The 23,384-nt window shown below is 36.6% G+C and overlaps 1 protein-coding gene across 2 annotated transcripts; it reads right to left on the bottom strand.

Moving 5' to 3' along the window:
- Positions 1 to 923: 923 nt before the first annotated feature.
- On the bottom strand, positions 924 to 18,418 carry CAH1 (carbonic anhydrase 1). Of its 2 annotated transcripts, XM_018457777.1 has the most exons (8): positions 17,953 to 18,418; positions 9,345 to 9,545; positions 7,345 to 7,466; positions 5,454 to 5,549; positions 4,043 to 4,157; positions 3,390 to 3,488; positions 2,102 to 2,280; positions 924 to 1,590 (listed from the first exon to the last, which is right to left on the bottom strand). In XM_018457777.1, exons 1-8 carry the CDS (start codon positions 17,987 to 17,989, stop codon positions 1,522 to 1,524), a joined length of 918 nt encoding a protein of 305 aa, XP_018313279.1. In that variant the 5' UTR covers positions 17,990 to 18,418; the 3' UTR covers positions 924 to 1,521. The 2 variants fall into 2 exon arrangements, with proteins under 2 accessions (XP_018313279.1, XP_018313280.1); XM_018457778.1 differs by lacking the exon at positions 3,390 to 3,488.
- Between the last annotated feature and the right edge of the window lie 4,966 nt (positions 18,419 to 23,384).

Here is a 23,384-nt window from a genome sequence, read left to right as displayed (position 1 = left end):
CGAGAGAAACAGAATCCTCATCACGCGGTACAAGTAGTACATACACAAAAAATTCATGATTCGTCATTAATATCTATCTAACATATATAATGAGATACATAATGAGACTTACCGCGTAGCGAAAATAATCGCGCCGTGGTAATTATCGTTATATTTCACTTTATCATCGTTCACGTGTTTATACAGTATAGGCACGAATGTTCTCGGAATTTCATGTACACGTGTTAGTAGCGGTTTCTAATTAATTAACGTGAAAGCGATATTCCCCGTACGCGCGTAAAAGCGGATATTCCCATAACGTTGTTAATCTACTTTTCACTCGCAATTTTTTTTGCTCTGGATTAAAATGAAACGCATACTCTTTGTGCATATATACTTGTATATATTAACCATTACTGTCCTTGACTCTGAACGAACTTGTTTTGTTGAAAACACTCGATAAGATTAAAAATACATCTGATGCACTAATAGTTCAAGACAATCTGTGAAGAAAAGATGAGCTGGACAATTATCGGATAAAAGACAATTAAAATTAACAGTTTATCTCAGAGATGCAATACTACATCCAGACAAACATTCTAAATGACATGAACGCTGACTGAAAATTGTGTTGCTTAATTGATGTTGCTAAAAGTCAGTGATTATCTATCATTGCCTTCTACAGAATAATAAATGTTTTTTTTTTCAACGTAAGTTCTTCTAATGATTCGCGTAGCATATTTATCGTCGAGGAACATTCGTTCAGGGTTATACTGAAAAAAATACTAAATTTTAATAAGTATTTGTTTGAATGGCTCCAAGTAAATATTTATTAAATATAAATATATATACTTATTTGATACTAAAACTGTTAATTTGATTAACTATCATTTGTTATAGTAAATATTTATTTACTATAAACAAATGTTTATTTAGTACTATTAAAAAAAATATGTATTAAGATTTGGTGAATTTTTTTCAATAAATTTTGCATTTAGAAGCAACATCTCGACGACAATTAGACGCGCTATACGGGTGTAAAACGAAGATTCGAATTATTTACGTGAAATTTATTATTTTTGCCGAGTAATATGAGTTTTATAAACAGCGCTTTGGTGGATGCGTCTACTCGAATTTGCAATGATTCTGCGATAACGGTGCCAGTTAGATTCTAAAGTTTACTTATTGTTAGCTTAAACTGCGTTAAATAATATGGGAGTATGCGGAGCTGAAGCTATCAAATATTCTCGATACGTTTCCGCGACAGGAATTTCCTGCTTGCCAGCGGAAGTCTCTGTCAGCGACGGAGTCAATTACGAGAAAGCAACGAGGCGAACAGACCGCACCTCGCATATCGCGAAGCGAGTCTTCGTTGATTAATCGAAAGGCACGTTGAACGCTGCGGTTCGTTAGCGGCTACATTGGTCGTCGCTACGGGATCGATGATTCTCAAAAAAACGCAGAGAAGATAAAAAATCATCCGGTCTTCTGTCTCTTTCTGTCTCTCTCGTCTCTTCTTATCTTCCGGGCGGGGGCCGACCCTCAGAAACTGCCACACTCTCGCAATACGCGATTTCCTAATGGTAACGGTGGACGGAAGTTGTTGATCACCTGCGGAGTGTCAGAGAAAAAAAAAAGATCGAGATTATATAAAAAACGAGGGCGTGTCGGCGGTGCTTCGTCGATTCGAAATATTACACATTCTCGCTGGCCGCCGAGACGACGACGCGGTGGTCGCGGTCGTCGACGTCTAAGGCGTTCTGAACGCCTAAAAATAGCCGCCAGCAGCAGTATTTGCGTATATCGAGCGAAAGAGAAAGAAAAAAGAGAAAACGCCGATTCGTTGCAACGATATGCATCTTTCGTGGCAGGAAAATGGTAATCGCGTCGCCACAGAGGCGTTCGCCGTGTCATGTTGATCGCCAATCGGAATTCATTTATCAAACCGGGTGAAAGATATATCGAGGGGAAACGATACAGGGAATTCTCGAACCCGTTTTAGATAAGAGACGGACGACAAGCGGTCGCACTTCGCGATATCCAGAGGACTGACCGGAAATAAAAAGAAATAGCGTCGCGGAAACGGAGGTGCGATAATTTCTCTGTGACATTTCTCACTTACCACCCCGTGATTCTCGTGGCAAGGGCATTCCTCGCCACGTGGGAACTTTCGCAGATTGCGGAAGATGTTGAGCTGATGATGGGACACCTCGATGTATTTTTTAAAGAGGATCCAAGTGACGCTCTCGTTGCACGGCGGCGTCGTCAGAGAGCCTAAGTACGTCCAGTATCCATTGTCATCTAAATCAGAGAAGAATCGAAATGATTTTTTGCATTCGTGTGCGCAAAAATAAAACGAAAGGAAATTTAAAGTGACAAAGAGACATACAGAGGTGCGATTGCTTAAATCAACAGTAACATGCCGTTAAAGCTAGCGTGACGCAGATTATATTATTTGATCGCGTATTTTAAAACGATCGCGTTTGTATTGTGATTTTTATCTTCCAATGTGATAGTAAAATTAATATCAAAATACATATAGAATTTCACTTAAAAATTCAATTGTATCTTGAAAGCAATATTTTTGTGATGTCTTTTAACTTGAAATATTTCCTTTCCTAGCTCTATTTATATCATCCTGTGTGGGTCGTACAAATCGCAATAATGGAGGAAATTGCTCGGAGAATGGAATTATACATTTTGATTAATGTACTGTCCTCTGAAGAAGCATATTTCGTGCAAGTGCGAACCTTCTATTCGTTTTATCTTTCGGTGCCATCAATAGTACTCGAGCGACATTATTCCGAAATAATACATCGATAAATAACTCAAACGAGGACACTGCTAGGTGAATATCTGGATGAGATCTACATATGTACAATAATTGAAATATATCCACATATGCACGACATGTCGCTTACGAAAGATAAAGAATTAGTTGACATTAATAATGAACAGAAATTGTGAGGATATTACATTAACGTGTTTGACATTCATACACAGATAAACATATAAAAATACGTGTACAGTAAAATGAGAAACTTCAATAAATTGAAAAAATGGATACAGATTACATCGCGCGAAATAACTGTACTCACGGAAATAAATTTTCTTTTATGTCAGAGGATATGAAAAAAACCAATTACTGCTACGACGTGCATCGTCACATCATGCCAATTATCCTGTGACATGCGTTCATCTCGACCGTGCGCGTTCGGCATGCAAGGCTTCGGAAAATTGGAGGCTCCTTGAGAATTGCCTTGAGAGGACATAGGATAGTCGCGCTCGAGGCTTTTCTTATTTTTTTTTTCTCGGGCGTTGCTGAAAATCGGGAGCCCCACGCTCGAGCGCGCAGCATCTCAAGTTTCTCTCTCATTTTCTCGCACAAATTAGTCCAAGGCGATACGAACCTTGGAAGTCCCATTTGTTCTCGTGGCGTGGTATGATTCGGTCGGCCCAGCGCATACACGGATTCGCGCATCTCTGCGTGCCGGCCCGTCCACCGCGCACTGTGCGTGCCGTGCGCGACGCGAAGCGAGAGCATAGAGCATATGCGAGAGAAATTTCGTTAGTCGACGAATTAATGCAGAGGCACGTGCCAAGTAATTGTTAAGATGTTAACGACGGTTTCTATCATCTCAGAGACGACGGTTTTACTTTGGCACCGTACAATGTTTTGCTCTAACTTGGCTGCGATGAGTCAAGAGACATTATAAATATTGTATATATATATATATGTATGTATATATATATATATACAAAAATATTATACATAATTATAATGAATTAAAGACAGGTGAGATGAAAAGAATTTTACTTGATTAATTTCTGATTTCGCAGTCCATCGGAGCTGTTTTTTGTTCAAATTAATTAATAAGATAACTACAGACGTTAAGATTGATTCGATTCGATTAGCTTGCGCAAACAGATTTAAGCTACAATTGAATATTACAGGAGGAACAACAAGAACATGTATCACGAACACTATGCATCGACGAATAGACGGAATATTTGATCAAAGAGACGATCACCAAATTACCCGGACGATTATTCGGTAACTTACCAGGAAGAAGTTTACCGGGATCGATAGGTTCCGTAATTTCCACAACCTCGTCCTTGTGCGAGACGTATGGCAACAGTCGCGCAATCTTGTCCATTTCTTCATGAGTCTTGCCGACCTAGAAGCAAATCTCTTTCACTTTTCTTTCTTTTCGATTATAATGATACTCTTTTTCAGCGTGGCTGAGACATAATTAAGCCGTTGTCTCTGGAACTCTAACGAACTATTCTCGATTAAATTTTTCGATCGATAAAAAGCATACCAAATCTAAGTTCCTTAAAACTTCTGCATAATTTCATAAAAAAAATTTAGCGAATCGTTAACAGACTCAAGAATTCGAAGTTAAAAGATCCCTTTATCGAATATTTTTAAATAGCGACCGTAATATCCACAAAGCTACATGCACGAGGAACAAATAGGCGCGATAAAAACACTCGACATTGAGCCGTTGATTACGTAATGTCATTTTAAAAATTGTGTCTGGCGCATTGTCACCGTTACACGTGGCACATAAATTTTCTTCGATGCACGTGTTTCCCTTGCGTTCTTATACGACTTGGACATAATTTCGAAGCAGTGCGACATTACATAATCACGATGCACCTCGCGAGAAAAGCTCGCGTCACGAATTCTTTCTGCTCTCCGAGGTTTATCGCGTTCGTATTCTTGTAACGCAATGTAACGCATCTCTCGCCGGCGAGAAGTGTATCATTTGCGCGAATAGAATTTTGCAATTGCGACCCTCGCGTTCTTCATGAGATATCGCGAGCCGCCCAGCTGCAACCTAAATATTAGACATACAAAGCGCTGTGCAAAGCGGAAGAGGGTAATTGCTGTTGCACGCGATCCAGGTATTCTTTCGCTACAAAACGAAATGCAAACGATAGCGTCGCATACGCGTCTAACGAAAACGTGCATTTGCGTGTCTCGTTTCGAGTCCGATACGACGACGGCGTAATTATGTCTATGTCTTTATATAATCGACCATTGGACGTTCAACGGTAATACCTCCATAGGAATTCTACTTGTGCTTATATCTTATGTAAAAAGCTTCAATGACTATAGATAGACTAATATACGATGAATATAAACGAATTAGAATCCCTAGTGGAAGAGGATTCTGCGGATATATTTATATGATATTTGACGAACTAAGATATTAAATATTTAAGATGCAAGATGCTACTGCTTTCCATAAAGACGACTAAGATAAAAAAAACATGATTTTTTATTTTTAATATATACATTAGTATAAATAAATTAGAATAGAGTTCTAATTAGATTTATTCTAATCGTATATAAGGAAAAATTATTTGAATTATATAAATTATTTTTAATATAATAATTATAATTAATGCAACATGTACATATGTAATTATAATTTTATCTAATAAAACATTAGGGCGCTACGAACCTTAAGAAAAACTCCCAGAACGGCCAAACCATCAGAAGCTTTCGCAGCTTCAGCGAAGGTCTTGTATTTGCTGGTATTCCAGTGCACAAGATGTAACTGAAAGCAACGTTTTTACCCTTCAATGAATCTAAATAGTTGCCTATTAAGTCTAATAGCAGACAATCAGGGAGGAGCGGAATGGCAGGTTGACTGGAACTAACGAGTCCTTAATCCCTCCAAATAGCTAATTAAGAAATGTCAATTTCTGTATTTGTACCGTCAAAAAAATCCAATGATTATTAATGATATCTTGTCTCAAATATTCTTCTTGACCGTGATTTACATCACTTGATCGCAAAAAAACTCCATCAGCTTCAATAAATGATAATTGCGTTTGACAGGTAGTCGTTAGAGAAATTATGTAATCAGTACGGTAACTAGAAGCTCTTTCTGAAATCCCGCGGATATCCGTGCATCCGATCGACCCGGTTTCCCAGATACGGGATTGCTACGGAAGGGATATCGCGTTTATTATAGAGTTTCGCGATGAAAGAAACGTTGCGTCGCAAGATTTCCCGACTCGGAAGGAGCGCATCCGAAGGAAGGGAGGACGTGCGTAGTATTTGAATGCGAAGTCATTACGATAATCAACTGATTCGCTAATGCGTTTAAGACTGGATCGTTTAAATTAACATTGAGTTCGAGCCGGAAAGTCGCCTATTAAGCAGCTCATTGATTTTCAAAAGAAGTCGCGATCGTTTAGGAAAGGAGTTTCGTGTCTGAATTCATATTCAAGACGCATAATCTTAAACGTACTTTGTTGATCGACGATTATATCTATTATTATTACGTACATCGTTTATCAAAGAAATTTTCCATGCATCAAACAGTTATCAATATTTTCTTGATCTTTTCTGGTAGCAGGGTCAAGTTGAAGTTAACTGTTTATAATAGATTATAGATTAAAGACCTGATTGCCGCGTCCTCGATTACATAATCAATAGTGACTTAATCGCGAGTTGAATAAAACGACTGTATTTTATGCTCATGGGATAAGTGAACAAGATCGGGCGAGCTTCCGAGAAAATAGATAGGCTCGTCCATCCCGGAATCATGTCGGGAAGAGTGTTTAGGAAATACGCAATTTTCTGTCAGCTAATTATTAGTATCCTTTTCACAATTCACGAGTGGGTGATTGTTCAAGAATTCTTTCGATGTCTAACGCGCACATCTCGTTACGCGAGTCAGCTATTATTCGCGCACACGAGTGGCAGTTTCGATGATAATGTTCATTATCGTTTCACCTCCGTGAGCGTTTGTTATTTTTTTCCTTAGTCGCAAACCGATAAAAGCGCGGCTTTGTGGTGAACTGCACGTACAGCTGCCAGAACATAAAAAAACCTTTGACACATCGTTGGCATTCTATCAATGCGACGTATATGACGATAATAGCGTATTATTTATGAGATAAATGAGACGCCCGCGTAATTATATTATTAATGTATGTCTGTTAGTAATTAGCGTCTCTGCACCGCGTTTGCACACTTCGTCAAGTTTTATTTATATCCGCAAAAAAGAGCCATCTCTCTCGCATCGCTCATAACAGTGTTTGTGGGCGACTAATAACTGAGACTAGAGCCTCGGTTTATCCTCGGTGAAACGATCGCGCTAATAAATCGCACATGACGGTTCTTCGGACAAGGTCGATGCCATAAGCTCCGCGGATGATCGCAGAGTGAATCATACTCGATATGACTGGATTGCTAATAAACTGCTTTGGCTATCAAGTGGGATAATTGCACTCGTCATTTTTAAGTCATTAAAATCTAGTTAGCCGAGCGAGCGGTTCCAAGGGCGCAAATAAAGGCGACGCTTTGGGAAGAGATAATTATATTCTAATTATGTTCTATACCTCTCCGGCGAAGGCTTGTCCGTCGACCGTATGTTCAGATCCCCTGGAATCGCTGCATCCCCAGTGACAGTGATACTGCTCTAGTTTGTAGACGTCGTCCATCAGCGGTCCGCCGCTCAAAACTGTCGACAACAAAAAAAAAATCGAGATATAATATTAGATGACATACACGATACGGTAATACTGCGAGATAAGATGCAAATGAATGGGTAAACGTCTAAATTGGGTCCACGTAAACGTGGAAATTTTCGGAGCACGATTCTATAATACTAGTCACGAACGGACGTAACGTCGGGCTAGTGGCACAGACCGCTTTATTACAGGATACGCTTGATTAGCCAAACCACGCGGACGGGAGCTATAACGAGAGAAGATCATTGCATTTGCACTGCGTGACTTATTTGCGTCACGATGTATGTATTTTATTATTTTCTGTCTCGCCTCTGTTTAGATTACGATAAATTCTTAGAGAAAACTCGAAGCGCCAAGTCTACGTTCCTTCTCGCGGAATTTTCCGAGTGTACACAAGACTCTAAAATTATTGTGTGCAGCAGGTGTGATGAAAACTTTGATGAGATTTATGTGAACTCAGAAAGTCATTTCAGATCTAAAAAGAACATTTAAAAACATGTTTCTTCAGAAAATTTTATTTTTTTAAATTAGTTATTGTTATTCTCTCTCTTATTTTAATTATACAATAAATATGCCATTTGGAATAATATTGGTAATTTTTGTATGTTGAATTTCTCGGAAGGTCTCTGCTTGTGGCGAGTGTCTGCGAAGTGACATCGTGACTTTATTATCGCAACATTCTATCTATTGTTTTGTGTCACATATTGCTGTATAGAACGTTCTGCTCCGCTTCGTGCACACCACATATGAATACATATAATGCACCACGGCACGGTCGTCCTCATTTCGAATACGCCCCGAGCACTCGGCGAAGGTAAAAGCCCTCCCTAAGTGGCACGAAGTCGACAGTGAAACCTTCGTAACGATATACGAGATTGTTCGCGCGAGAGTTCGTCTCCTGTTAGCCGCATGTAATTTCGGAATACATAACATCGTGACAAAACAAATCGCATCGCGTTCGTTCCTTATATAACGTGCATGATGCACGAAATTAATAAAAAGCATTATGTAACTTATTCATGCGGAAAGAGAACTCTTTTATATAGCTCACCACAAAAGCTGCGAATTTAACGCGGCTTTAATCGCACGGCGCATTCGGCATCGCTGCCAACATTATTGTTTACAAAAGTACGCTTAAGATGGAATGCGAGGCCGAGTATCACGAACAATCATCTAAAATTATATTGAATTACTCCATCACTGGATTATAAACGTCGCTACGCGGCAGTTTCGCAACGCGCCGCACTTTGCAGCCGCGATGATCTGCACAATTCAAAGTTTAGACCGCAAACGCAGCTCCAGATTCCCCTTGTAAAAAAATTTGTTCGCTCACGTGTTTCTACGAAGTGTTGATTACCTAACGATCACCATTGATCGTCATTAAGGATGTATCAAATGTATAATAATATGTCATATCTGCAAAAAGTGATTGGAATTGGAAATGTATACTTTCCGTATAAAAAATGAATGTATATAAAGATGAATCAGTTAACTAAGGTTAATATTTACATTTAACAATATTATACAATTTTAATTTAAATAAAAATTTTCTCATTTTATCTTAATTATTTTTTAAAAATAGGTTCTAAATCGCTGCCAAAAACTTTTTATATTATATTATACTTTCAAACACAATATAGAAAAAAATTCGTAATATTTTTATAATTCTTTTATTTTGTTAAAAAATTACATTCAATACATTCTTAAATGCTATAACATATCCATGATAGCGATGTTTTTTAGACATTGTTCGCGCCGCGATATAAATCGTATAAATAATTAGTCGCGTAGAAGGCAAAAGAGAGAAGAGGTCTATGTGAAAAAAAAAGATAGAAGGAGATTTCGCAATTCTAAATCGCGATACTCACATGTGCCCTCGCCATCGGTATCCACCCGCCAGCAATAACCGGGATTGACCAACTTCCTGGATGCTGTGGCGGGATATTTCCAACGCAGGGGCTTGCTACTTAAACCCTCGTGATCGGATTCCACTCGCTTGGTCTCGATATTCACCGGGCTCTGCCTGGAGCCAGCTGCCATGGGGAATTTCGTTACCCACGTGCTAGGTCCTGCAACATACATACGCTAAAATTAAAAAGAAAAAAAATTTAAATTACATTAATATTAACGTTACGCAGAAGAATGAGGATCAGTGCCACAAACAATGGGTGCTTTCCAATTGCTTAACGCATCTTAACACAAACGTATACAGGAATCCACAAAGTGTAGCATCCCGTACGGCACAGAAACTTGTAGCAATATTGCTGCAATATTTCAACGTTGCATATTGCAATGCAATGTTGCAGAGACATTAGGAAGGCTTCTTTTAGCAATATTACTTCAGCAATGTTGCAGAATTATTTTATAAATATTACAAAAAATGTCTATGCTATTACATTTATATATATATATATTTAGCTGCGTTCCATTTAATTAAACATACAACGTTCGTAATAATTAGCATATTAGCCTCATGACACATGTAATAAAACCATTCTACAAGAATTTCCTATAAGAGATTGATGCGTTGTAGAACAATGTTTTATTTTGAGTATTAAGACTTGTATATCTCGCGATATACTACTTGTGTATAACCCAATAAAGTAAGGACCTGCACACATATATGGTATAACGTACAATGGACACAAATAAGATACAAGATATATAAAATATAAAGACATAAATTATAATGTCATATTTTATTTGCATCCGTTGTATTATGTTACATTTAACTCCTATTTTTAATTTTTTTTCTTTAATATATCAATTATACAGTATAAAATCTTGCAACAAATTGAAAAACAAAAAGTAAAGGACTCTTAATTCTTGAAACAATAATAAGATAAAAAAGGGCATAATAGTATGAATTAAGAGTCCTTTACTTTTTGTTTTTTGATTTATTGTAAGATTTTATACTGTACAATTGATATATTAAAGAAAAAAAATTAAAAATAGGAATTAAATGTAACATAATACAACGGATGCAAATAAAATACGACATTATGTCTTTATATTATTATATCTTTATATTATATGCAACAAATATTGCAATAACGTTGCAATATTACTACTTACAATATTAATGTTTCTGTAATATGCAGTAAGTATTCTTCAAATGTGCAAAACGTAATATTGCATATATATGTATATTATATTGTAATATTGCTGCAACATTACATATCAATATTTCTGAAACGGACATTGTAACGTTGCTACAATATTGCTGAAATATTGCAGCAATATTTCACAATATCTGTGCAATGTTGCAATCTTGCAATGTGTGAAATCTTTCTGCAATGTTGCTGCAATATTTTTGTGAAGTACGGGATTGTGCACGATTCAATTGGAACAGAATGTGTACGTTGTGCACGGTTGAGATCCTTTTCGAATAGGGTTAGATTAAATGTAGCTTTTTCCGCATGTATTAAATAAAAAAAAGTAAAAGTGCCGACCACTCAATGTCCTCCAACCTCATTTATATTATAGCCGCCGCAGTTAGTAACATCAACAGTAATTGTCACTAGAAAATACAAGCTTATTACACAGCCCTCGGCTGAATACATGGATGTATAGTGTTGTGTCGATGATAACGGGCAATTAGAACGCAACTTGTGTCGCCGTGTGCACGAAAGTATCTAGGGATACATTGCAATTGGTAAGCATCCAATGAATTTCAACGAATTTGTCTCGGTGATAAAAATCAACGGAAATAAGATAGACGATTTGTTTTCTTCTTATAATCGCTTATAATCCGTGAATATAATTTTGCGATAAGAATGGCACGCGTATATCGTGACAACAAGATAGTACTATTCAATGATATGAGCTCAAGCTCAAGCAAATGAAGAAAGTTCGCACGCCAAGCTCTTGAACGAGAAACAAACTCTTTATCACGATGCACGTCACGTGCTGATAATAGATTCAAGTTTACACTTATCGAAATTCCGGTCTACATGGACTACCTTCATCACTATATAAAGTCTATTCTTATTTCTATTTAATGCACATATTCACAATGAGAATAACATAACATTTGCAGAAGCAATAACATTTAATTTATTATATTACGATTTAACGAGGCGATAAGCGATTTCAAAATAATTCATGGCATGAAGGCTACTTGAACTTATATGTAATTTATTATACAATCAATAAATATAAAATGTCGTAAAAAATTGGTATCTGTGGATATTAGACTGAATGTCAATTTGGACAACAAAAAAGAGTTGATCAAGCATGTTATTATAATAATCTCGTGTATATCTGGCGACGTGCGTCACGTGTCGACACATTAATCTTTCTTTATTGGGGCACGTGATTCCAACGCTGTTTGTTTTGTAATTTATAGATGTTGAACGCGTCGCTCTAACATACGAAAGATCGAGAGAGCTAAAAAAAAATTAACACATGAATTAAACAAATTGATCGATTAATTAATGCTGGAATGATATTTGTAACGTTCGAACCATCACTGATTTCCGCGAAATCGCATTTAATTATAAGATCATCATGTAGTATAATGTATTTGTGCGAATCGCATAAACACACTATATCACGTGATGACCTCGTAATTACCCGACTCAAAGTTGCGGTCAATTAATTGTCATCAGAACTCAATTCGCGGAATTAAATTAATTTTGATTCGTTTCATCATACTATATGCAATCTTTTTCACTACATGCATGCTACTTTTTTTTTATATACAACTTATAGAGCTTGTATATAAGCAATACAACTTGCATATAAGAAAAAAATGAAAGAAATTTTATATATAAATTTTATATAACTCATACGATATAAATTATTCGAATACATTAGAAGATATAAAATCCGGAATATATAGAAAAAAAATTTTACAATGATTAATGATGATAAATAATTACCATAATAATATGATAATGCCATTATATAGAAATATCAATGTGTTCCTGAACTAGTCCTCGCGGCAGTATATTTCAGCATATTTATACAATATTTCGCTTAATCCGTCTGTAAATGAAAACTTGGAGCTCCGCAGAATGAGACGAATTAGTCATTCGTGGAACGTAAGAAACCGTCCGCAGCATTGAAATGGGCGTCACGTGAATTCTCATTGAAGGATAGCTCCGTGATAGTAATAAAGCAGCCGTCATCTAAAGATTATTTTTTTCTATTTAATATATTATTCTCGAGAATATCATAATTGAACAATTTATGTAAGTGTTCTTATGACGTTAATCAATTTCGTACTGTACAACATAAAGGATTGATCCGTTTATTAGGATCAAGAATATAGAAGATTCTTCATTCATTAAATCAATTTAATTTAATCTTAAGTTTAATGATAATAATAAATTATTAATCTAAACGGTGAAAAATTACAGCAACATCAAATGTTATTGCTATTGAGAGATTGCGATGATCCATATTAACTCTAGTCAATGAGTCTGCATCCTTGTTGCAGATAGTAAGAATGATGCTCGTTTGAAGGTTCGTTCAACCTTGCGATGTGATGATTCAACGAATCACAGAAAATACTGTAAAGTCGAATGCGGAAAACTGTGAATGCACTTGGCAAATGTTTCTCTTTCTCTCGATATCGCAATCCTTTCGTGCCAATCAAAGAGCTTAGTACATCTCCCGTATAAACACATGTACGTTTTTCATGTATAGATTACTAATGTTGTAATCCTAGGGCTGTCAGCCCTTATTATCGAAGACACGATATTACGTATAAAAAGATGATCATTTAATGACAGAGCTTCGCATTCCGTCACGCGTCATTCCGCGATACGTCACGCGATATTTAGATATCTCTGTCATACGATCTCTTTTCTCATTATATTTTATTTATATCCTTAATGCGCGCTGTGTAATATTATTACATAGTAAAAAAGTTTTATTCAATATTCACGAGTTGCGGATCAAAAGGCTGCGGCGCAGGTCGATCTTCCTTTTGAATGGCGACTCGTAAGCGAATATTAATGCTGCTTTAAAATATACGGCATATTTAATCGTTAGGAAAAGAGAAGAGATACACGTCGTTGATATTAACGAATGCAATGTGCAAATAAGTCATTGTGAATGGGTTTCACCTGTGCGTGCATAATAAGCGCATACCTAGAATGGCGGCCATCGGTTAGTGGGCAATTTGCAAGTAAATCGTCGCGAATGAAGACGCGGCCGCGCGATTATTCGCGAGAAAGGATTTCTCCTGCAATTCTCCGATTGTAAACTTTCTTTCTCGCACTCAGACTCGTCGATATTCCCACGCGTCCGACACGATATTTACGGCACGCGATGATTCGAGTAGAAAACACGTCGATTTTCGTGATTTACGTTGCACACGTGATTTACGATAAACAATTGTGAAATATCATCATCTTCACGCACGTAATCCGTAAATCGTAGAACACATAAGGCTAGATCCACAATCTTGCTTTAAGAAGCTTTAAGTCATAAGTCGAAAGAGATTAATTAAAAATAATCTCTGTTTATAAATTTGGCAACTTTTGCAATTGAAGTACCTGTAACTAGTTTTACAAAGTAATAGAAACTAAAGTAGTGCTGAATATTATAAAAATATAGTCACGGTAACAAATTGTATGCACTATTAATTGGTAGTGAAGTAGTGACTCAACTACATTGAGTAGTTACTTGGACTTCATGCAAATAGATATAACAATTACATTTTTCTAGTTTAGACAAAAATTTTTAAAGGGTCGCTCAGTACGAGTAGTACGCGACTTTGTCACCAGAGGGACGTAGCGGAATTCAGTTTCTCCTAAGAAGGAAACTACTCAGCTTACAATAAAAGGCGCAGCGTTGGTTTCAAACTTGGAAGACAAAAATAAATAAGAAATGCATACACAAATTTGTAACTATGTATTATAAAGCTTTAATAAGAACAATAAGTAAATTAAGTGAACTAAGAAAATATAGTAATATTAACCATTTATAAATTGTTTATATGGTTAATGTACTATATTTTCTTAGTTCACTTAATCTAGTATTCTTATTAGAATTTAATAATATGTATATAGTTGAGGCGCTATTTCACTACAAATTTATAGTTACTGATACAACTTTTTTCTCTGAGTGTGGCCTCTTAAAGCAAGGTTGTGGATCTAGCCTAACGCACAAGAGACGGTCCCCTGGCGAAAACCTGTAAAGATACCTCTTATACATAATTCGCAAATTGCAAAACGTAGTTCGCAAATGCTGACACAGAATGACGATCATCGCACGCAAGATACACGCAGATAAAAACTAACCGTATGCGATGAAAAAACAAACGCAAACTTCATTCTGCGTCTGCGAACTATGTTTTGCAATTTGCAAATTATATAGAAGCATCTTAAATAAAATAAATCCTCGCAAAATCGTCCTCAGAGGTTTGATTTATCAAAACTTGATGAAAATTGCAGTGAATTTATCAGAATATTTATAATTTTATTGATCACCTACTCTTTAAATTCTTTGAAGTGGAAATCTCAATCTAAAAAGTGAAAATTAAGTCAGAAAGAGTGGCTCGATTTTCAATCTTCAAGAGTGAGATTTCATTTTTCAGAGTGACAATTTAATCTAAAGAGTTTTAAAGAGTAGTGATTTGCTAACTTTTGTAATTTTCGAGCTGTGTGATGTACAATCGAACCGATCATTCGAGTCTATACAAATTTTATATCGCACCTGTAGGTGTTCGAGACTTGGTGTTGTCCGAGGGAAAATAGACTTTTTTTTTAATTCTTAACGTAACAATAATAGCACTTTCTATTTTTATTCCAGATGAAACTCTATTAAAATTACATTCGCTTCGGCGACAATCTAAATCGATAGAAAGTATACCACGATAGCACGTGGCATTGTATAACACATGAGAGATCTTTCATCAAAAGCCACCGATTTTTATTAATTTTTCAACTTGGTCTCTCTATTTTTTTTTAAGTTACCTCGACTTCGACTCGATTACGACGAGCGTGTCAATTCGTTAATTAATTATTACAGCTTGCACAATCTTTTTGGATCGTACTTGTCAGCTCGTACGTTCGTACATTGTTTACAATTATCTCATATATATGCTAATTAACTAAGATAGAATATCTGTCTTCTTCATTTACTTACAAGCACGATCGGAACCGACGTTCCGGTACTCGTTAGGCAAACGGGTGGAATACGCAAATAAGGAGATCGCCGTTATGCGATTTCGTGCATCGGGACGCCGGCCTCAATTACTCAAAATCCGAATTAATCTGCATTGAGCGTAATTTCATTTTCAACGTCGTATAGCGTTCTGAAGATATTCAGAATTAGAATCAAGGGTGTGTGTATTCTACGCATGGATCATTGGCAATCGGCCGGGCCGTTCGAAATTCTTCGATCTACGAATCGCGAGCCAAGATAAATCCGCTCGAAAAACAATCTTACTCGGCAGCGGGATCCGCAGTTGCAGCACGCAATTACACGAACGACGTTATGGGAACGACGGATCCTTCGGAAATAATTAATTACAGCCAAATGCATCGATCAATTTCAAGCAAACGAGCCTCTCGCGGTCGCGACTGTTGCCGCACGACGCGTACGTTTAAGAGCCGAACGACTTAATCATCATCCCTCCTACGACGTTTCACCCTCTCGTTTTGGCAGCGGGCCGATCCCCGAGAACTCGTATACGTCGGATCACGAATTCTCTCGGCACGCTTCGTTCCCCAGCTGCCGCATGTGCCGCTCGTACGGCGCGCACAATCGGCTGAGAGATAGCGCTGACAAATTGACTCGAGATTAAGGGCGTTTCGGGGGCATGCACGGCAACCCCGGTCGGCGGAACAAAGTGAAACTGGGTCTGCGACCCCCTCCGACTTTCGGTGTGCGTGCCCGTCCGTGTGGCCCGCGCGCTTGTATGCGCACCAGTACTTCCCCGCGCGGGAACACCGGGTGCATCGGCCTACGGCACTACGGAAGAAAACTATTGATTTTCATTTACCCCGCGGAGTCGTGCCCCGCGTTTCACGAAGGCTGCGAGGAAAGAAGCACCCCCCTCGGTCGCTTGGCACGGCCCGTTCGCCCTGCATTCGGACGGGAAGACAATGGCCCCGGGTCAGTGAGCCTGCGGTGCCATCCGGAAACCGAGACGAAAATCGAGCGAATGAGAAAGGGGGAAGAGGAACGAAATATAACTTTCTAACAGAACTTTCCCTCCCACGAATCTCGACATCTGTTTCCGAGACTCATATGCAGGCGACTAATGTCTAACATGTGCAGAGATACATCAATTAAAATTGATGAACGATTCTCTAAAATGTAATCTATATGCCGTTCGATTGAGTCAATATTTGTGATCATTAAAGCTAACCAACGGCAGTTGTAAAAAACCAATCGAGAGTTGTCGCGTGCAAATGTCTAGCAGCGAAAGATTTCTAGTAAGATATTATTATTTGAAAAATTAAGGTTGGCGAAGGATCGATAATTTCGCAAGAGAAAAACAAGCGGACGCCACGCGGTTATTCCAGAGAGCGGAGTTTTCCTAGGATCTCAATTCGAGAAGAAAAAACTTTGTGGACAGAAGAAAGAGATTCACACATGCTGCTCATCTTTTCCAATTTCATAAAGCTTGAGAAAATATATGGCCTTGCAACGAAATGAAAAAGTTGACGGGCCCATTGTCCAACTTCTTACTTAGTGTAGACATCGAGAGAGAAAAAGAAGAAAAATAAAGAAAGTAATCGCCAACAAAGGTAAAAGAGAAAATCTCTGTGGAATTTCATTGATGTTTAAAAGGCCAAGAAACAATCAGTTACGCTCATTATTTTACTTGAAACGCACTCTTGATCATCATATTTTTTCACGTATATAGCGACTGCATGGTTTCCTAAGAAAAAAATATTCTTATATATCAAATATTATTATTTGAGTCTTAGTTTATTTATTATTAAAAAATATTACAATGAAATTGGCTCGTGCCACTTTCGCAATGGGATTCAATTAACTACCCGCGATAGGAATTATCGCGAACGCATATTCGTCCGCCGTGGTTAATCTGTAAACGAGATATCAGCGGCTGCCAGTACTGATTGTAATGTTAAGCACAGAAATATCCCGGTTATATGCATATTGAATGCACGACGATTGACAAAGTAGCTAATCAATAATTTCCATGCGTGCTTATCAGATGTACGAGGAAAACGGTAACGGCCGAGCGTCCATATGATTTGCAGGAAAATTGTCTATTTTATACGTAATTATATATAATAGCCGTGAGAATTAATTATCTAAGAGTTACAATTTCCTCTGAGATCTTATCCATTTTCCTCATAATTTCTATTCTGCACAAATACATTCGCGCGTTGTATTCATTTGCGATCCAAATTCGCATGAAATTTGCGAGTCATTCCGGACTCGGGCGATCGCGATGCAAATTGCGAGTTTATATATAGCGAAAATCTCTAAGCGGAACGCAACTTTGAGAAACAAACATTAAAATATCTCTAATTTTTTTCTTACCATTCCGGAAGTAGTCCCACTCGTCCTTCGAGCCCATATTTGTATACGGTTTTGCTTGGATATCTACGGGAAATTGAGGTCCACGAAATCGAGGTCCAAGTAAAATCTGCACCCGCTCGTCTTGACTGTTTGCGCGTCGATTTGCGTCGATCGGCCGCACGAGCACTCGCGTTCCGTGGTCGCCGATGCGTCGAGGAAGTGTCGAGATCGTCTGGACGACCACGTTAGAATCTCGCAACGTTTTCCAAAGGCCGACGCGATTCGCAGCTTCCGCAATTTTTTGATTTCGCGAAACCCGCGGGTTTCGCTAAGCTCAGAAACACGAGAGGAAAACTGGTTCAATCCACACGAACGCCTCACCGTCGCGCGTTCCTTCTGTATACTTTCCTCGCGGTCGCCGAGTTTCTCCCTCGTCTTCGCTTTTTTTCCTCTGCGATCGGGAAAGCGACCGGCAAGCTACGCGTCCTACTCCGACAGCAGCAATACCGGCCGGCGCATCGGCATCGCTTTATATCGCGCGCGGTCACGTGACGCGTGGACGCGCCAGCCGCGCATGCGCCGGTAAATATTTACACGTGCGCGCCCACCACGCGTGCTCAATGCACGTGCATGCAGCGCAGCACATGCGACGCCAAAGGATCGATGATCGATAAATATTAACTGCGCTGTCTTATTCATGCGAATATATATACAATTTTTTTTTCTTAGACGATTCATTCCGCTCTTCAATATTAAACAAATCTCTCTTCTAATATCACCAATATATTTTGGTACAAAGAATTTATTACTTTCCTGAACAACTCTATTTCGGTAAAGTTGCTACGTTGATTTTATTTTTAATTTTACTCGGTAATTTAAATAAGATAAATTATTCTATTTTTAAAAGAAATATATTGAGAAAGGCTACGAATCAAAAATAATAGATTTAATATACATTAACAAAAGGTGATAAATACAAAAGTAGCGCTATATATGAAGGTTACAGACGACGTTTCAACTCCTATCGGGTCATTTTTGTTAAACATACAATACTAATAACTATACCTAAACATAATCAGAATAATAAAAAAAACAATAAAAAAGGAAAAATACAAACTTCAATTCGCGCGCGATGTAAGAAAACGATGGCATTAATTCTCCAGACAAAAGTAGCGATGATTAGATCCAAAAATTTCTTATATTTGAAAAATGTCGTAATGTGTAAACAGTATAGCAAGTGTGATTTATCTTTATTTTATTTTTTGTATTGTTATTTTCAAATAAAAATTGGCGTATGTTCAATAATGTTTTAATAAAATACATGCGACTTTTTTTGAAACACAATGTTTAAAAAAATGCATCTAGTTTTTATTACGGAGTTAAAATAAAACACAGTGCATATTGTTGCTTGTATCCATATTTAATTACAGAAAAGGTTTGTTGAACTAATAGAGTTATAATAATAAAAGATTAGATTGAGAATCATTCTCTTCAAAGAAAGATGTTTACCTGTCTCCCTTCGCGTTTGCGATGAGTAATCTAATCACTCGAGTGGCATACTCTCTTTATCACTCATAGATAACATCGTTTGAGATTACGTCACGAAATATGTTGCAAGCTACAACGTCATAATTACGTTTTTAGTGCGCTAATAAAGAAAACTCCATCTTGAATAAAAATAAATGATTGCTAAAGGATTTTGTTATTGAACATTAATTTCAATTGTTCGAGAGACGTCTTTTCAGATGTAAATTAATTTTGTTAGGTGTTTCTATTTTTACATAAATGTTTCACGAAATGTCTAGATTGCACTCAACGGCAGTATTTTATCTTCTCGACTCGATCAATCCTTGAAACGCAGTGAATTGCGACGATTTCCTTTCAACATAAAACATTGTTGTAAAACTCAATTTTAAATACATGAGAAACATGTAATAAAATAACAAAACAATAAACAACGGTTAAAAGATTCGATTTCACAACTTGCAATATTTCTAATTTTTTTGTCGAAATTTAGAATATATTACACATTTATATATTTATATACATAATATATATAATATATTATATATATAAAGATGTGTAAGATATCGTGATTTATAATACGCGAAAGATAAGAACGTAAACACTGAAACGATAATACGTTCTAATTGTTATTCATCTTTGAACTTGTATATCAGGTTATTTACTCCATTATATCCGACAGAATTCTCGGAAAGCCGTTTAAGCTTCCTCGTCGTTCTTCTGTGGCAAGACGAAATTTTATCTTTAAAATAATTAGTGTGAAGTGTACTTATTTTTTCGTATGATGCAAGTCAGCATACGAAGAAATAAGTACACACTTCTAAACTAGCTAACTTCTGCATGTCAACGCGAAATATTAACGCGTGGGACGAATAGAGAATCGTATCATGTCGCTGTCTTGAAAATCTTATATAATCATGGAAATTTAAATTACATCACGTTTAATATGCATTTTTGCAATCTAATCTACAAGATACCGAGTCACTTTTATGCATGGATTCCTCTTAATCATCTCGGTCTTTACGAAAGCTGTAAAAAAGGTATTTTTCAAGCGCTAAATTTAAATTTCAAGCATTTAAAATGTAATTTATTGTAACTTATAATTTATTGTAATTTATTGTAACTTATAATTTAGTTTGAACTTAATCTAATCCTTTTTTATGTGATAATCATATATCATATATGATCGTATATATTGTATAATAATTATACGGAAATATCAAAAATTATCAGTGTTGGGTAGTAATTAGTTAAAACGTTAAAAGTTAACAAAAAAAGTTAAAAAGTTAATAACTTTTAATTTAACTTAGTTAATTTTAAATGCATTAAATTTTAACTTAATTAAGTTATTTCTAAACGTTAACTTTTTAACTTTTTTTTAAGTTAAAAATTTTTTTATGCTTTTAAATGCCTTAGAAAAATAATAAAATATAATAAGACTAAGGGCGTATATTCGTAATCCGTTCATATTTTAAGACCATCTTAAGTAATTTTTTAAGATGCTAATACAGTCCTCTGATTAGCTCATGCCTTATGCCATAAGCCTTTGTCCGGATCTATAATAGGTGTTTTAAGCCTTAAGTCATAAGAAATTCACCAATTACAGTCGAATGCGAGGAGAATATTTGACTGTAATTGGTCCATTTTTTATGGCTTAAGGCTTATTAAAAAGTAAAAATCTAAAAAGTTATGTTATATCATACGTGAATAAAAAAAATTAAAAATTTAATTTACTTAATAATATATGTTGTAGTTATTATTATTTAATTTCATTTTAAGAAAAATTAGGACATTTTGACCTCAAAAATAATTTTTTTCGAAACTAACTTTTTTTTAACTTAAGTTAATTCAATATTAACTTAACTTTCGTTAAGTTAATTTTTTATTCCTTCAACTTTTAACTTAACTTTATTAATTTTGTAAAGCTATTAACTTTAACTTTATTCAGTTAAAAAAAAACATTAACTTACCCAACTCTGAAAATTACATATATAATAGAAAATTTGAATATATATGTATATTAAAGTCGAAAATTAATTAAAATCATTAAATGCGATTAAGTAGCAAGATTAATGTCGCGTGACTATAATTGTCTGGTTGTTGTGGGATTCTCGGAGATAACATCTCCAATCACGACTCACTCACTCCTTAAAGAGTGAGCGCAAAGACGAATCATGCAGTATCCTAAAATGGTTTTATTAACTCTTAACTTTACACGTGTTTCTTTGTCAGTATACTAGTCTCGGAGAGATATCTGTATATGTATATCATTAATTCATAACTTTTCCCATTGATTATCCGACGAGCGTACCATTACATGGTCCCAAGATAATCGCACGCGATCCATCTCGGGGTGCAAGCTCGGTTTGATACTTTGTATCTTCGTGGATTTTGGTTCTTCCATTTCCTCTCCCTCGAGATATGTCACTTAGCGAGAAACTTAGAAGATAAATCGATGGCTTTGTTATTCAACGAAGAAACTCGTTCGTACGAAAGATGTTCCGGCCTCGCATTTCGCGAATATATCAACGCAAATATTTTCTGATATATATATATATATATATATCGAAAGTTTTCGCAGCGAATAAAAAAATCTGAAAATTCCTGTCGATATGATATTTTTAGGTGTATATTATGTATATAATGTACAATTACGCTATTTCATTTCGAGCGACGCTTTAAAATATCTTCATATAGATATTTTTCTCTCTCTCTCTTTAAACAAGAGGATTAAATTCGCATAAATTGCAGATCAGTATAAAGCATAATTCGAAACGAAATAACATAAATGCGTGTATACGTATATAGCTATGTATACAACACGTTCGTATAAGCGAAATAGTTCTTTTCTTTTCTCTTTAATGTAATGTAATGGAACTTTTTCACGTCGTGCCCGTCCCACGTTAGCCCGATTTTTTTTTCAGAAAGCGGCCGAAAGTTACAGTCGTAAATAGCAATTTGCCGTCCCCTCTTTTATACACATAGTTATAAAATACTTTCGATCCATTCTCACACAGGCCAGAAAAGTCGCCGCAAGCAAGTATGCTATATTTGTGAAGTTTCCCTTTCTTCAACTCTCCTAGGAGAGTTCACCCACATGTCGTCTCTATCTTATAAATATCGTACATGCTTATTTTTATACATTACCATCATTTTCACAGTAACGCAAGTTGCAGCGCTTAGGGGATACGCAACGACCAGAGCGATGATATGATTAGAAGCGTGATGTGGACTTGTGCTTGTTTACCGCAGATCATAAACGAATGCCCCTTCCGTTTATGACGCATCGCAAACTCTTGATTTACCATATCCATTCACTTTCAAATACCGCTACGTTACTTTTCCGCCGTTAGTTGCATTATTACTTTGTGGGGATCTCGCCTGAAATGATAAATAGGACTCCAGCGTGTCCGTAACGAAATGCAAATTTTGATTTAGCAAAGATCTGATATATGGACGTTGTTTATGATATGATGGTTTTTTTTAACATCCTCTCCACGCGCGCAGATTTATATTTATCTTTCCAACGAGGATCGCGCACAAAGGTACATCACAATCCTAAAGATAATCCCACCTCTCGACAGCAAGTGGATTGCGTTGCATTCAAGTGTTAGCGTATAATTTAACACAGAAGATCTTTATTCGTACATTATAAAAATAATAAGAAAACATACTTACACATATTAGTTCACGATACGAAAGCAATCGCGTACGGGCGACAATCGCAATCTCTCCTATCTCTTCCATAAGATTCTGCGATAAACAAGACGAGAGCGATGAAGAGGGTATATCCGCGAAGGAAAGTCTTTAGACACGCGACTGCGGTGGATCCTTCTTTGTCCTTCGCGAGCACAAAGCACAAGACGGTCAAGACTATGCGTTTAGTTATACAAGCGAAAAAGCGCGTTTCTCCAAGAATTGCATAGATA

The sequence above is a fragment of the Mycetomoellerius zeteki genome, unplaced genomic scaffold, assembly GCF_001594055.1.
Source record: "Mycetomoellerius zeteki isolate Tzet28-1 unplaced genomic scaffold, Tzet1.0 scaffold667, whole genome shotgun sequence".
Lineage (NCBI taxonomy): Eukaryota > Metazoa > Arthropoda > Insecta > Hymenoptera > Formicidae > Mycetomoellerius > Mycetomoellerius zeteki.
The sequence above is the reverse complement of the archived record's forward strand: the minus strand, read 5'-3'. Positions and strand labels throughout refer to the sequence as shown.

What these genes read in the sequence shown, in the direction of transcription:
- CAH1 (XM_018457777.1), bottom strand. Translation starts at nt 17,989, where the DNA reads ATGGGCTCGAAGGACGAGTGGGACTACTTCCGGAATG. An exon ending in TACCGATGGCGAGGGCACAT is followed by an intron (nt 7,467 to 9,344) that starts GTGAGTATCGCG and finishes TGTTGTCGACAG; the next exon opens with TTTTGAGCGGCGGACCGCTG. An exon ending in GACAAGCCTTCGCCGGAGAG is followed by an intron (nt 5,550 to 7,344) that starts GTATAGAACATA and finishes CGTTGCTTTCAG; the next exon opens with TTACATCTTGTGCACTGGAA.